The 14,229-nt window shown below is 61.7% G+C and overlaps 1 protein-coding gene across 1 annotated transcript in view; it reads right to left on the reverse strand.

Moving 5' to 3' along the window:
• The window catches only part of ABCA13 (ATP binding cassette subfamily A member 13), a 93,138-nt gene that overhangs the window by 48,733 nt on the left and 30,176 nt on the right, over positions 1–14,229 (reverse strand). Inside the window, exons 17-27 of the mRNA XM_036230216.1 lie at positions 13,134–13,313; positions 12,511–12,675; positions 11,633–11,810; positions 10,615–10,754; positions 7,640–7,753; positions 4,426–4,516; positions 3,317–3,493; positions 1,840–2,146; positions 1,515–1,629; positions 1,060–1,389; positions 511–580 (exon numbers count right to left, since the gene is read on the reverse strand). Coding sequence (XP_036086109.1) covers positions 511–580; positions 1,060–1,389; positions 1,515–1,629; positions 1,840–2,146; positions 3,317–3,493; positions 4,426–4,516; positions 7,640–7,753; positions 10,615–10,754; positions 11,633–11,810; positions 12,511–12,675; positions 13,134–13,313 — 1,867 coding nt within the window. The remainder of the gene's footprint in view (positions 1–510; positions 581–1,059; positions 1,390–1,514; positions 1,630–1,839; positions 2,147–3,316; positions 3,494–4,425; positions 4,517–7,639; positions 7,754–10,614; positions 10,755–11,632; positions 11,811–12,510; positions 12,676–13,133; positions 13,314–14,229) is intronic.

Below are 14,229 nucleotides of genomic sequence, written 5' to 3' on the forward strand. Positions count from 1 at the left end.
GTCGCCCCGGCTGGGGCCGAGCTGCGGTCACTGCGTCTCTCCCCCTGTAAGTGTTCACAGCACGAAAATCACATCGACCTGCAAGAAACTCGCGTCCGTCCTGGCTCAGGGTGTGCGGTGCCGGCCTCGCCGTGCGCGCTAGCACACGCGGGAAGCGGAGGTGTCGGCGTGCTCTGCCCGCCGGGGCTGAAATCTGTCTCGAGGGCGGGCCCAGGAACCGTGGACACGAGGACCGTGGGGCGCGAGCGCTGGCACGGCAAAGGGGGAATAGGACGGACACCGGGGAGCGCGGGCGGAGGCCCAGGCAGAGGCGCCGGCGCGGCGAGCCCCAGGGCACACGCGGCGGGACCCGGACGGTGGCTACGCTGGCGGGAGCGCGTCGGGGCTGAGCACGGGCTGCTGGCCAGCCGGGCAGCGACGGACACGTGGGCCAGCCGGACGGTGGCGGCCTCCGCTTGGCAGCAAGGACGGCGTCGCTCAGAGCCCCCGGTCAAAAGTGAACGTCCTTACCTTCCTCCTGCCCTTCCAGGAAGGTGATGAAAAAGACGCCATGTCCGAAGGCCGTCGTGGACAGGAGGCACTGCGGGGGCGGAGGGGGACAGCGGCCGCACGTCACTCCCGACCGGGGACCAGCCGGTCCACCGTGCCGGACTCCCAGAGGGGCCACCACACGCTCCGGCCGGAACAACGGCCGTGTCCACGCCGTAGCCCGGAGGGCCGGGCCGGACACCCGTCCCCCCGACACGCGACAACGAGCCAGTCTGCAGCGTCAGAAGGAGTCGCATCTCCTGGCTGCAAAGTGTCTGTGAAGGGTCACGAATCCAACGTGCTGCATAAGGAAACGCGCCCCGCGGAGCGGCGGGACGTGGAAGGGAGCGAGGGCTGCACTGCGTTCGCCGCTCCGCGCCCGGGGGCCCACCGTGGCCAATGACACGAGCAAGGAAACAAGGCCCCGCAAAGAGAAAGAACCCAAGCGACCGAGACCCCACCAACGCGACACCGCCCCCGCGCCCGGGGCCCATGGGCGCCCAGCGGGCCGGCCGCGGGCGGCGCACTCACCAGCAGCGTCTGCGCGGCCGCGCCGAGCCGGCCGTGCAGGACCAGCAGCACGATGTAGGGCAGGAAGCTGACCACGTACAGCAGGCTGGCGCACAGGGCGGCCATGTCCGCGCGGCCGAAGCACGCGCCCAGCAGGTAGCTCAGCATGACGACCGACACGGCGAAGTCCAGGAGGAACAGGAAGACCAGGACGGCGTCGCTGTGCGCGAAGATGCCGCTGGCCCTCAGCACCGCGGCCAGCGCCGCGCAGCCGCCCGCCAGCACCGCCACGTTCTCCGCGAACCAGGCCAGGAAGCTGGTGCTCGGGTGCACGCCCATCACCCTCAGGTACTGGCAGGAGGACACCGGCGTTACCACGGCAACCGGCGCCGAAGGAGCGGGGAGTGGGGGGGTCGTGGGCACAGGACGCCACCAGGAGGGCAGCCGTCCCCGGCCCGGGCTGCCAGGCCGCCTACCTCCTCTAAGCGGATCTCCCGCTCGTGGACCAGCTTCCGGACCATGCTGGCCACCGACACCATCCACGTCAGCACCATTATCAGGGGGAAGAAGAAGCCCACGTTGTTCAAGAACCTGTGCGGAGACCCGGGGTCAGGCGAGGGCGGCCGAGCCGCTGCGCCCCGCGGGGGCCGCACCGCGTCCCCACCCCTCCCCCGCGTCCCCGCCCCTCCCCCCCCTCCCCCCACTGTCCTCACAGCCGCCGGGCGGCCGCAAACCCGGACGCGCGCTCCGGCCCGGCGCGGGGGGCCCTGGAGCCGGAGCACCAGGCGGCCGGGCACTCACAGGTCGCTGCTGTGGCACGGGTACGGGGCCGCCTGCACCCGCGCGGCCGGCCCCGCGGCCTCCCACCCCGTCTGCTCCAGGACGATGGCCGTTTCGATCATGTCTTGCAACGGAACGAAGACGTAGTTGTACTTGAACCCGTCGGCCGGCAGGCTCTGAGGATGGAACTTCCAGAACGGGTTTCTCACCACGTCCGTCCGCACGCTGTACGTGACGCTGGTCCGGAGGGTGTAGGCGACGTGCGCTGGCAGCCGGGGGCGCTCCGCGCTGGCGCTCCTGCCGGCCGCGGGGCTGTGGAAGATGACGCCTGGCGGCAGGTCGGGGCCGTCAGCGCCGGGGCGGGGCCCGCGGTCCGGTCGGCGCAGACACGGGGCCGCCGCCCCCGCACGCTGCGAAGGGCCACCCCGGGGGTCCACGCCGGCTCGACGTGACGCGGACGTCACCGGCACGCGGACCCGAGGCGCCCAACGCCCAGGCCTGGCTTTCGCCTTTCGCTGTAACGCGAGCACCGGGCTGTCGTGGGCAGAGGCGTTCCTCCTTCCGCGTATTTGTGGACTTGGAAACCGGAGGCGGCCCCTGGGCACCGGAGCCGCCCCCACCACCCCCGGGAGAGGCAGGCCCGAGAGCCCACGCTTCGGGGGTTGCTTATGGCCCAAGGGTGCACGTGTGGACTCTGCCTCCTGCCTCGTGTGCTCTTTAATTGTAAATCTAAGGCCTGTGACGGGTCGAATCGTGCTCCCAAAAACCTACAAGCTGGGGTCCTATGAGAGGTGACCCTGGTACTCCCCGGTGTAGCCTCGTTGCTGACAGGGTCTTCAGGAGCAGCCACGTGACACTGAGGTCATGAGTGTGGGCTCTAAGCCAGCGTGACGGGCGTCGGCGTAGGAAGGGGATCTGGGACGCAGACGTGCACAGAGGATGCGGGGCGCACGTGCGGAGGGGGGGGGGCCGATGGCCCGCACTGCGACCTCGGCCTCCACGCTCCAGTTTCTGGTGCTCCCGCCACCCGCCTGGCATTTGCCACAGCGGCCCCGGCAAACCAGCACAAGGCCGACTAAAACTAATCCAGCGCTCATTCAAGACGAATTCGACAACCCGCCATGTCTATCTTGAATAAGTGCACGGTCAGGAGACGGGGCAGCAATGACCACACCTGTCCCCTGCCTGTCTCCAGGATATAATCAGGGCGCAACTTTGATCGGGAAATGACCACCTGTCCCGTGAGGCTGAACCATAAAATGGTATTGTAGGTGGTAAAGTCAGATGCGGCTACTGGCTCTGGCCGAGGTAGTGACCCTGCCGCTGGTCACTGTGGACGAGGCTCACGTTTTCACCGACTCAGCGCACTCAGGCCGCCTCATGGTGCTTTGCCTGGAAGGGGCCGCGTCCGAGGCACCGGCAGACACGCTCGGGGAGAGTCTGCGCACGACGGCCATGGGCACGCGGCCTCCGCGGCACTGTGTCCCCGAGCACTTACTGGCCAGGAAGCTGTTCTGCTGCAGGAGCTCGCGTGCCGTGGCCTCCAGGACAGTGACGGACGGCAGGGGCCGGAAGCGGTTCAGCGCCACGCAGGAGGACAGGTTGACCAGGGTGTGGCCCAGCCAATGGGCGCGTCCGGCACCAGCGTGTCCCAGCAGCTTGCCCAGCGCGCCGCCTGAGGACAGGGGCACAGCGGGACGTGGCGGCTCCTCTCCAGGCCCCTGCGTGTCCCGCAGCCCGCCCGGCACGCGGCCACCCCAGCCCCATCCCCGGCCTTGCTCCTTGGTCAGACCCGCAAGACTCTTGCTCAGGACTTCAAGGAAAAGAATTTATCGAGAAGAGAACATGCATGAAAACACACCAGCATGCTCTCGCATACCCGTGACGCACGCACACACACAGCAAGTCACAGGACCTGCGCGGCCTGCCGCTCGCCCTGGGGACCTGCCCGCCTCGGCCTCTGGGAGCAGTGGCCACAGCTTCTGGCCACACCCTCCTCTCAAACAGGAGAGTTGCAATGAACCCCCACCAAACCGCGAATCTATCAGACTGAACAGAACCATCCACTGGGAAACAGCGAGACAGAAAGATCTAGAGGCCCAATGAGCCTCCTGATGAAGGGCTGGGCCAGGGCCCTGGGGCGCAGCCGCCCATCCCAGGCCAAGCCGCAGCCCCCCAGCCCCCCGCCTCCAGATGTGGTCGCCTGGCCCTGCCAGGCGGAGGGACGGGGCCACCAGGAACCGGAACCCCAGTACCCACGGTGCCAGAAAACGGCGCTGATGCGTGAATGAACTCACGTGCACACTCACCCCTGCACACCCGCACTCATGCTCACATCCACGTATATACTTACACACACTTACACGTACACACTCACCCACTTACACATCCATGCTCACACATACACCCCCACACACACTTACACACACACCCCTACACACTTACACTTACACTCACCCGCTTATGCTTATATACCCACCCACTTACACCCACACTTACACTTACACACCCAAGCTTACACCTACACACGCTTACACTTACATGCATGCTTATACTTACACACGCACACTCTTACACCCACGCTTACTCTTGCACACTCACACCCACCGTACGTCTGGAGCTTGTCAGCCAATTCGTCCACATCAATATGCAGCTGGCTTTCTACAAAGTTTCTTACAAATTTGTTCCTCAGGGCCTCCTAAAGGGAAACAGAATAGTTTAACAAAAATAATGGCACCTTTTTTTCTTGCTGAATAATACTCACTAGGTTCACTCAAAATTTGTTATACAAGAAAAAGGTACGAAAAGTGAATCATCTTAAAAGAGGCTCTCGAATGTCACAGTAAATAACGGAATAATGCGATCAGGGCTCTATCTTGAAAAACAGAAGTAACAATTTTGACAATTCGGGTTATGTATGTAATTACGCACTAATATTGAAAACGAAAAATAAAATTAAGAATGCACTTTTTACCATATTTGCTAACGTAAACTTCACACGAGACCCTCCACACTGCCTTCCCACCGCCCAGCTGGAGGAGGCCCCGGGGAGGCCCCACGCCGCCCAGCAGGGGCCCCACACAGCACCCCATCACTCCTTGCCGACGTCCGGGCCCCGCCTCCTCGGCCCCCCTCCCCACTGACGGGCCGGCCCCGCCTCCTCGGCCCCCCTCCCCGCTGACGGGCTGGGCCCCGCCTCCTCGGCCCCCCTCCTCGCTGACGGGCTGAGCCCCGCCTCCTCGGCCCCCCTCCTCGCTGGCGGGCCGGGCCCCGCCTCGCCCGTCCCTGGTTTCACTGCAGAGTCCGCAGAGACCGTTTCCGTCAGTGTGACGAGTCTGGCGTCCCTCTTCCACGGTGGCCATGCATCTCCCCGCACGGTGCAGCCACACTTGCGAGGTCCCACAGCCCGCAGACACGGAGTGAAAATCGCCGATGCGCTGAGGCCAACGGCAGGTGGAGAGGGGTGTCCGTGTCCGGGTGGGGACTCGGCAAGGACTGCCAGGCCACCAGAGAACACCCCGGCGGCGCCCTGACTGTTTGACCCCGCGACCTCAGAGCCCGGGCGCTGCAGGCAAGGGACTCAGGCGTGCGCAGCCCCCTCTGTCCTCTGCCCTGTCTGTGGGTGACAGGACCCATGACACCGTGGCCACTGCTTTCGGGCAATCTCACTTTCTCTCTCACTAGCCGTGAGCAGTTGCCAGACGCTCACCAGAGGTGACAGACTGCGGAACGTGCCTGCACGCTGGACGGGGCGCATGGCCTGCCATGCTCGTCCTGCGATGGAAAGGTCGTCACGGCCGGGAAAGTGACCTGCGCTTCCGACATGACCACGTGATGGACAGGACCCGGCCAGCTGCGGACTTCTCCGAGCACCTGCTGCTCGCTGAGGCGAGGCGAGTGCACGTGTGTCCTCGCAGGAGTCCCCGCCTGCCACCCGCCCTGTCGCAGGAGTCCCCGCCTGCCACCCGCCCTGTCGCAGGAGTCCCCGCCTGCCACTGTCACTGTCGCAGGAGTCCCCGCCTGCCACCCGCCCTGTCGCAGGAGTCCCCGCCTGCCACCCGCCCTGTCGCAGGAGTCCCCGCCTGCCACCCGCCCTGTCGCAGGAGTCCCCGCCTGCCACTGTCACTGTCGCAGGAGTCCCCGCCTGCCACTGTCACTGTCGCAGGAGTCCCCGCCTGCCACCCGCCCTGTCGCAGGAGTCCCCGCCTGCCACCCGCCCTGTCGCAGGGAGTCCCCGCCTGCCACCCCGCCCTGTCGCAGGAGTCCCCGCCTGCCACCCGCCCTGTCGCAGGAGTCCCCGCCCTGCCACTCGCCCTGTCGCATGATGTCCCCGCCTGCCACCTGTCACTGTCGCAGGAGTCCCCGCCTGCCACCCGCCTGTCGCAGGAGTCCCCCGCCTGCCACCCGCACTGTCGCAGGAGTCCCCGCCTGCCACCCGCCCTGTCGCAGGAGTCCCCGCCTGCCACCCGCCCTGTCGCAGGAGTCCCCGCCTGCCACCCGCCCTGTCGCAGGAGTCCCCGCCTGTCACTTACACTGCCATTATTGGCAGTGGCATCAGAGCCTCGTCAAAGCCTAAACAAGTCACAGCTCATTAGAGAAAAAGTCTGCTTGACGCCCGCACTAGCAAAGCGACCGTGAGCAGAAGAATTAAAGACGAATGTCACAGTGACAGCTGGCACTCACGGAGCGGTGGCCGCCGTGACACTGAGCAGCAAAGACGTCCGACTTACAGGAGCTGGGCTGGCCGGGGCCGCTGCCATGCTCTCGAGGCCCCTCGGTGCGTCCTGCCGCGCCTGCCCCCGTGGCCCCGGCCCGGTGACCACGTCGCGTCTGCTCCCAGGAGCGGAGGGTCCCTCCGACCAGGATGCCGCGTCGATGACGGCGCCGACCACGACGCTCCCGCCTGACTCCCCTCGCTCGCTCCGTCCCCGCGGTCCGATGGCATGGCCATCTGACATTCCCACCGCCAGCCCCCCAGGCCCCGCCCCCTCCGCCCTAACGGTCGGTCCCCAAGACGGAACCACGCACGTGGCAGCCAGCGGGGCGCCCGCTTCCGCAAGGGCCCAGACACGGCCGCACCGCCGGCGAGCCACACGCGCCTCCGCGTGCTTTACACGCCCTGGCTCGTCCCAGCTCCCAGCCACCAGCTCCTCGCTTCACGGATAAGAAACCCAAGGCACGGAGCAGTGTGCCGACCCCTCCAAGGCCGCAGAGCGGTGGGAGGCAGGGCTGGGAGTCAGACCCACACGACCTGGCTCCTGAGTCACCGTGAGCTACTCACCTGGTGCATAAGAAATAAGCCAGACAGGACCGAAACGCGGGCTTATTTTCTCACGCTATTAGGCTGTAGGTGAGTGGGAGCTACACAGGTGCCCCGCAGCTGTCTGTGACCTATGGTCCCGAAACCCTGGAGTAACGACCGCGGGCTCTGAAGGGGCTGGGTCGTTCTCAACCACAGCCCGCTTGTTTTGGACTATATTATATTTTCAACACAGCGAGAACATTGGAAAATGATAACCGATGGTTTTCGGAGACCCACAGCGGAAAAAGTACAGCACGCCCCCAGAAGGCATGGTTAACACGGAAAGGGACGCCTGGCGAATGTCACTGAGCTGTTAGTCGGTCCTTCTCGCAATGGCAATGTCCGGAATGCACAGAGTACTTACGACTTACAAAAGCTTTTCACACATAGCCAGTGTTACCAGTCGACCAGGGAAACCATGCCCAAGGGGACCGCAGGGCCTCCTGCAGGCCACTCTGGCCGTGGGCACACCGGGGCACGACCCCCCCGGCCCTCGGTGACAAGGTGAGCCACCCTCACCTGCAGCTGCTCCAGCATCTGGCCATTTCCACCGCTCGGAAAAACGCTGGATATTTTCAGCAACATTTCTGATAAAATCTTCAGCTTGTCCACAAAATAAAATGTGTAATTAGCCTGCGAAATGAAGCATGTTTGGTTACATCTCCATTTCGGCGGGAGCACCCTTCAGTGCCACAGCGGCCACGGGGACGTGAGCGTGGGCATGACTGGCCATCAGAGCGAAGACCTGCCACGGCCCCCACACGCCGCCACCGCGGGTCAAAATCGCGCGCAGGTGCAGAGGCCGGACAGTCTGTTAACCAGTTAGAAAATCTGCAAAAAGTCCTAACTGGACACAAAATTAGGCACTCACGCATTACGGACGCACTGTCTTTATGTATTTATAAATATCCATACTACATACACTTTAAACTTAAGTAAGTTAAAGTGTCCTAATTTATCCTATTTATTCATACCCTCACTTTTCAAGTACCAAAGAAAAATTTACTAAAACTAATAACGGGCTAGGGCACACAGAATTTTCTAAGAAAACCCCAAAATATATAAATCATTTAGGGGTATATTATGATATTAGGAATTCTTAGGAAAAGTTTGTATAAACACTTTTAAAATTAATGAATTAAAAATTTTTAATATTATCGTAAAGAACTGAAATTACAGAATATTATTTAGAAAATAACTACATAAGAAATAATAAAGATATTAGCTATAAATTATATTGAATATAGTCAAAATTGAGACTCAAATGTGTTTGTTATCAAATTAAAAAGTGAAAGTTAATCAACAAAGCTTTTACTGGATATATCAATAAAATAATAATAATTAGCAAATCTGCGGAAAGAACAGCAAAATTAATAAATAAAAATTAAAAATGACTTGGAGAAAAAGGAAAGCAATAACTATATGAGATATTTCCCTAAATAAACAACAAAACACACAGATCTCTGCAAAATCTGATGTTAAATTATTTAAGATTTATTAAACATTAGGCTGCAGCTAAATATTAATATTTAATATTAATTTAAATATTCAAAAAACTGAAAACACTAATATATAGAAATAACAAGCAAAATATTATAACAATATTGGAAAACGAAGCTCCCAAGTGCTTAAAATCCCTGGAACGTATGCAGAGAAATGTTTCTAAGCAAAAGGATGCCACCTCCGTGATCTGAGTGCAAGATCCTTTCAGAGGGTGATGACCCGCCGCCCACACTGACCCCTGCCTGGCCGCGGACTGCCGGTGCCCGCCAAACGCTGTTTCCTCCTGTTGGCATGCAGAGCGCCCGACGACAGCTGGCCCCAGGGCCCGGGGGCACACAGGCCGCAGAGCCTGGAGGTCTCACCCGACCAGACGGCACGGCGGCCCCCGCAGGCCTCCAGAGTCCCCGGAGAAGGACCCAGAGCAGGAGGACGTGCCGGGACAAGGCCGGGCGAGGCCACGCTGTGTCCAGCCGCGAGGCTCCCGGGCTCCTGGGGACCCGCGGGGACCCAGAGACAGCCCCGCAGGGCGCCACGGAGGGCCGGGGGAGCACGTGCTGTGACCCCAATGGCGGCCGCGGAGGGGACGGGCGGGGAGGGGCCTGGATGGGGCAGGGCCCCCAGGTGGCCGCGAGGCACCCCGAGCAGCCGTCTCCATGTGGCTAGATGTCACTGGTCCCTCACAGGCCCTCGTTTTCCTTTGCGAGGAAAACAGGCCTTGAAAGGGGAAGTGACCAGCCAGGGTCACCGGGCTGGGGCGGGAAGGCGGAGGGGCCCAGCCCGGCCACCATGTCACGCTGCGCGCGGCCCGCAGTATCATAGCGCGAGCACGAGGAAATTACCGACTTTACACATTTTCTCCTATAAAAACAGCCGCTTCCTGTGCTTCCACTTCGCAGGAAGGGGTGGAAGGAATGAGCCTAAGCAGCAAACAAGTGAGGACAGGGGCCGCTCCGTTCGCGCAGGCGACGCCGCTGCCCACGGCAGGGCCGTCGCGGCTCCCGGGGTCCCCCCGCGTGGGGGACGTCAGGCCGGCGTCTGAGGACCCGACCCCTGCTCGTGAAGCTCGGGGGCCGTGGCTGACCTGCAGGGCCACAGCGCCGGCCGCACACGCACTGGCCTGGGCCGTGCGGCCGCAGTCACGCCCGCAGGGCAAAGGCACCACCTGTGAAACCCGCAGGGAGCAAAGCGAGGACCCGCGAAACCCTGACGCGGACGCGGCTTCGAACCGCCTGGTCGAGGGCTCACGGCCCACCCAGGCCCCTCCCCCAGCGGGAGCCCCTCCCCCTCCGGCAGTGCCCCGGACCTCGGCAGGACCCGGGGAGCCGCCCGGCGCCCTGAGCCACCTCCCCGTCTCGCACGTGGGGCCTGTCCTCGGCCGCCTGTCGTCCCTGCCCACGGCGGGGCGAGCCCTGCAGCAGAGACCGTCACGCTGGTGGTCGTGTCGCAGGCTCCAGCGCAGCGTCCGACACTGTGGCGCGATGTGCCACTGACAATATTAATGCGTGATAACACAGAACATGATCAAAAGAGGAGCTCATGGCCTGCTCTAAAATTTTAAATTCAAAATACAGCTGCGATGCAGAGCCATTTCCTGCGACATCTGTGGACCACCCAGGGCCGCTAAGAGCTTCTCACACGGAGGGAGCCCCAGCCCCGCGGCCTTGGCCCCGGCTCGCGGGAGCTCGGTCTGGAAGGACTAAACCGGCCATTTATCCGGGTTAACACAATTCCATTGCGAGAGTCCAGACTTTTGGTCAATAGCCCTCCAAAAGGACACTTTCACGGTAAAAACAGAAGGTATCGAACAGTCAGAATGAGTGGGGGCAAACGCAGCGCGAGCCACGTCAGGGTGGGGACGGAGCCCGGGGACGCCGCGGCTGCAGCCCCACGTGGCGGCCACGGAGCGAGTACGCCGACTGCCCCACGCGCTCTTACTTCTCCCCGACACGTCTCCCGCACGGTCGGTCGGCTCCGCGTTCGCCCGGCCTTACCTTCTGAATGACCCTGTTAATCTCCGGGGTGTCTGGGGTGTACAGTATTTTTCCGTGTAATATAGGTTTGAGGAAGGACCACACCAAAGCGCCATTTGGAGACTGTAGAATTTCTTGGTAAAGTTTCAAACAAAAGGGAGCTGTCACAATTTAAAAAACAAAGAAAAAAGTATTACTCAAGACACAGGATGCTCAGGCTAGTGGGGTTCATTTATAGTCCATAATGCCTCACTTCTCAACAAGCCATTGATAAGGAATTTTCATGGCGCAATTCTGCATTTGGGCAGCAAATTTGGGAATACTCTTTTTTGACGCTGTACTTAGTGGCTCATGTCTCAAGAGAAACTTTAAGACGGCACGTTCACGTCAACAATTTGAACGCATGACCTTCACGTTATCAAACCAAGTTTTCACTAAGAGCGCTCAAGGATGACAAAGGCACCTGAAGATGACAATAGTCACAAAAAAGGGAATGCATCTGGTTTTTAATCTAGAAAATCGTCATTTCAACGGTTTGGTATTGAGACCAGAATTAGGTTTTTCTTACGAAATTAGGAACGAACCTCCCAATGGAACCATTTCTTTCACCCCTGAAGAGAACACAAAATCCTGAAGCAGAGGGTTTTCATTTTCATTTGAAAATAAAAATAAGTTCTCGTTATTCAAAAAGTACTGTAAATCTAGAGGAATAATTCCACAAAATGTAAATGAAGAGCCTGACTGCATAACGAATTTCAGAGCGTGGACCGCAGAGTCTTCCTGGTGTTCTGACCCCTCATGCTTTAAAGTACGACCTTGTTAGGGACGGCAGCAAGACCAGTTTGGGATCAGACACGATCGCCCGTTCGCACAGCTGCCGCGGCGGCACTCGGGGGCCTCGTCGACCAGGAAGGTCAGAGGCCAGAGCGCGGCGCGGGACGTCCCTTGCCGCCGTCCGCCCGGACAGGGCGCGGCGACCGAGGCGGGGCCTGTCTCCACAGGCAAAACGCCCCACGCGAGTCACTTGCTGTGTCCTTACTTGAGTCTTCGGGAATGTGGAACTTCCCTCGGTCCCCTCCCAGGAGCTCGCCGACTCTGGGCAAGTCGAGAAACGTGTGAGAGTTGCTGAAAAAAGGCTCTTGCTCCTTGCAAACCATCTTCATCACAGACTGGAAGGAGCCGAAGGCAGAGGAGTCCTCCCGGCCGCCATGTGGAGCCTGGGGACGGGTGGGGAGTGCACGTCAGCGACCCGGACGCGGGGCGAGGCCGCGCGCCGTCTCCACCGGCCGGGCCACACTGGCGGCCCCGGCGCGGCCCCACTGCGCGCTCCCGCCCCGGGCGGCGCGCGCATCGCTGCAGCCGCAGGACGAGGAGAGGACAGCGCTGCCCGCGCGCCCGCAAACCCCGCGGTCTGTCCAGTGATGAACTGCGAGGCCAAGAGGTGTCGCGGCTCAGCGGCGGCCCCGGGGGCTCCGCACACAGCTGCTCTCCCCTGGGGCCCCCGCGGGCTGCGCTCGGCAGAACGAGGCTCACGCCGCTGACCTCATTCAGGTGTGTCTGTCTGTGCAGAAACGACCCGTCATCTGTAAGCCAGTTACTTGTGTGTACATAAGCGTTTCAAGGTGTTTGCAAGCAGTTTACTTGGAATCTCGTGCGTGCTAACAAGGGGTTTGGGGGTTCCCGACGTCACGGGGCGCACGGCCGCACCGCAGACACCCCACGGCGGGTGCAGGCCAGAGCCTCCCCTGCGGGCTTCAGGGAGATGCCGGGCCTGCCCTCTGCCACTGTCGCCCCGCGGCGTTCGAGGTGCCGCTGTCCTGTATTTTGTGGTCTCGGGCCAACGTTGGAGTCAGAGGAGAAATGCAGGCGAAAGGAACGTGGCCCCCCACACCTGAGCGTCTCCCCGTCAACACACACCTGGGGCGCGCCAGCCACGTCCAGCAAGGCTGAGATCTCCGACGCGCGAAGAAACTCAGGGAGGAGCTCGAGGGCGCGGCCGGCTTTGGGGAGCAGGCGGCCGAGCCCGGACACGACGTCCAGCAGGGAGCTGAGCACGCGCTTGGCGTCCTCCGGCACCAGCACCTCGAAGGGAAGCACAGCCGGGGGTGAGCGCCGCCCGGCCCTCGCCGCGGCCCCACTGCGCGGGATCCGGGGGCGTCTGTGCGTGCAGCGCGGAAGGCCAGCTGTCCCCGCATCGTTCAACCCTGAGCCAGGCACGAACGGGGTCCGTCGCTAAGATTCGAATCATGTCAGACTGCTTTCTCCCCGTCTTTGAAGGACCCGAGGAGGAAACTCGAGAAGCAGGCGAAACCCCACCGCCCGCACGCGTGAGACGGTCTCCTCGCCCTCGGCGCGTGGCGGCTTCCCCAGGCCACGGGCAGAGTCAGGGGTCGGGGCTCAGCTTTGGCTCAGCGACGTCGACGCCCTCTGACCCCGTCATCTGCCCCCTCTCCGTCCTGGGACGCAAACCCCATGCGGGCCGGGCCATCGCCCGTCCTGGTCGTTTAAGCCGCTGCGGGCCCCGGCGGCCGCCCCCCTACCTTGTAGACGAGGCTCCGTAGGTCCAGGTTCCGGGCCATTGTCACCACCAGGGCGTATGTGCCGGCCCCAGGCAGGCTGCACAGCTCCCGCGCCGCGGGCCCAGGCACAGCCAGCAGGAGGCGCAGGGTCTCCCGGTCACAGCGTGCAGACAAGGCCGCTGTGAGGGCGCTCCAGAGAACCTGTCCAAGGGACATGGACCGGCATGAGCCGCCTGGGGCGTGCGGCCGCCAGACTCAGAGACAGACCCCGAAACAGCCCCCAAAACGCTGAGCCTTCACCCAGGCCAAGTCAAACGTTTTAAATGCAAATGCTTCTAAAATCTGCATAATTATCTGACTTTCCAGTAATCTGCCCTTTCTGAGGACTCAGGACAGGGTCCCGTGTGTGGCCGGCCACGCCCAGACGGCTATCTGGACAGGCCCCGGCGTCTGCAGGCTCGTGGGGTCCCTGGGGGTCACTGTTCTCTATCAGAGCAAAGAACCTCTACTTATCTGAAGCACAGAATGCGACCTTTTTTTACTACCCTTCCAACGGCCTGTCCAGCTCCTTAGGCGGCCGAGGGACACAGCGGACGGCCACGTGCTGGGCAGTGTCCCCTCCCACACGGGCCTCAGCGGGCACAGCCTCCCACGACGGAACGCCAGTGACCCCTGGTGGCCGCTCGCGGAAGGAGGCAGCACCACGGACTGGAAATCAGGAGCCTGACCACGCCCCGCCCTGCTGGCCAGCTGCTGACCCGCACCCCGGACAGCGCCCCCAGCCACCCCGGGCCGAGCCCTGATTAACTGGGACCCACATGGAACCAAATGTCGACTGGGGCTCAGCCATTGTTGGTGTTTAGATATTCTTATTTTGTTTTTGCCTATTTTTAAGAATTCTGCAACCCTTTCTGAACCCTTTCTGAACCAACTCTGAATGTCCCGCACCAGAGTTGGGAATCGCTAAAGTAAATAGCATTAACTTTATCTTTGCTAACCCTGGCGAAGGTGACGTTATGACATTAAAGACCCCGAGGCGGTGGCGCCGGACGGCGATGCCCTCGGCTGCCGAGCTCAGTGTCGTTCATGCCCTGTCAGCCTCCGGCGACGCCATCTG

The sequence above is a fragment of the Rousettus aegyptiacus genome, unplaced genomic scaffold (assembly GCF_014176215.1).
Source record: "Rousettus aegyptiacus isolate mRouAeg1 unplaced genomic scaffold, mRouAeg1.p scaffold_m13_p_13, whole genome shotgun sequence".
Classification (NCBI taxonomy): domain Eukaryota; kingdom Metazoa; phylum Chordata; class Mammalia; order Chiroptera; family Pteropodidae; genus Rousettus; species Rousettus aegyptiacus.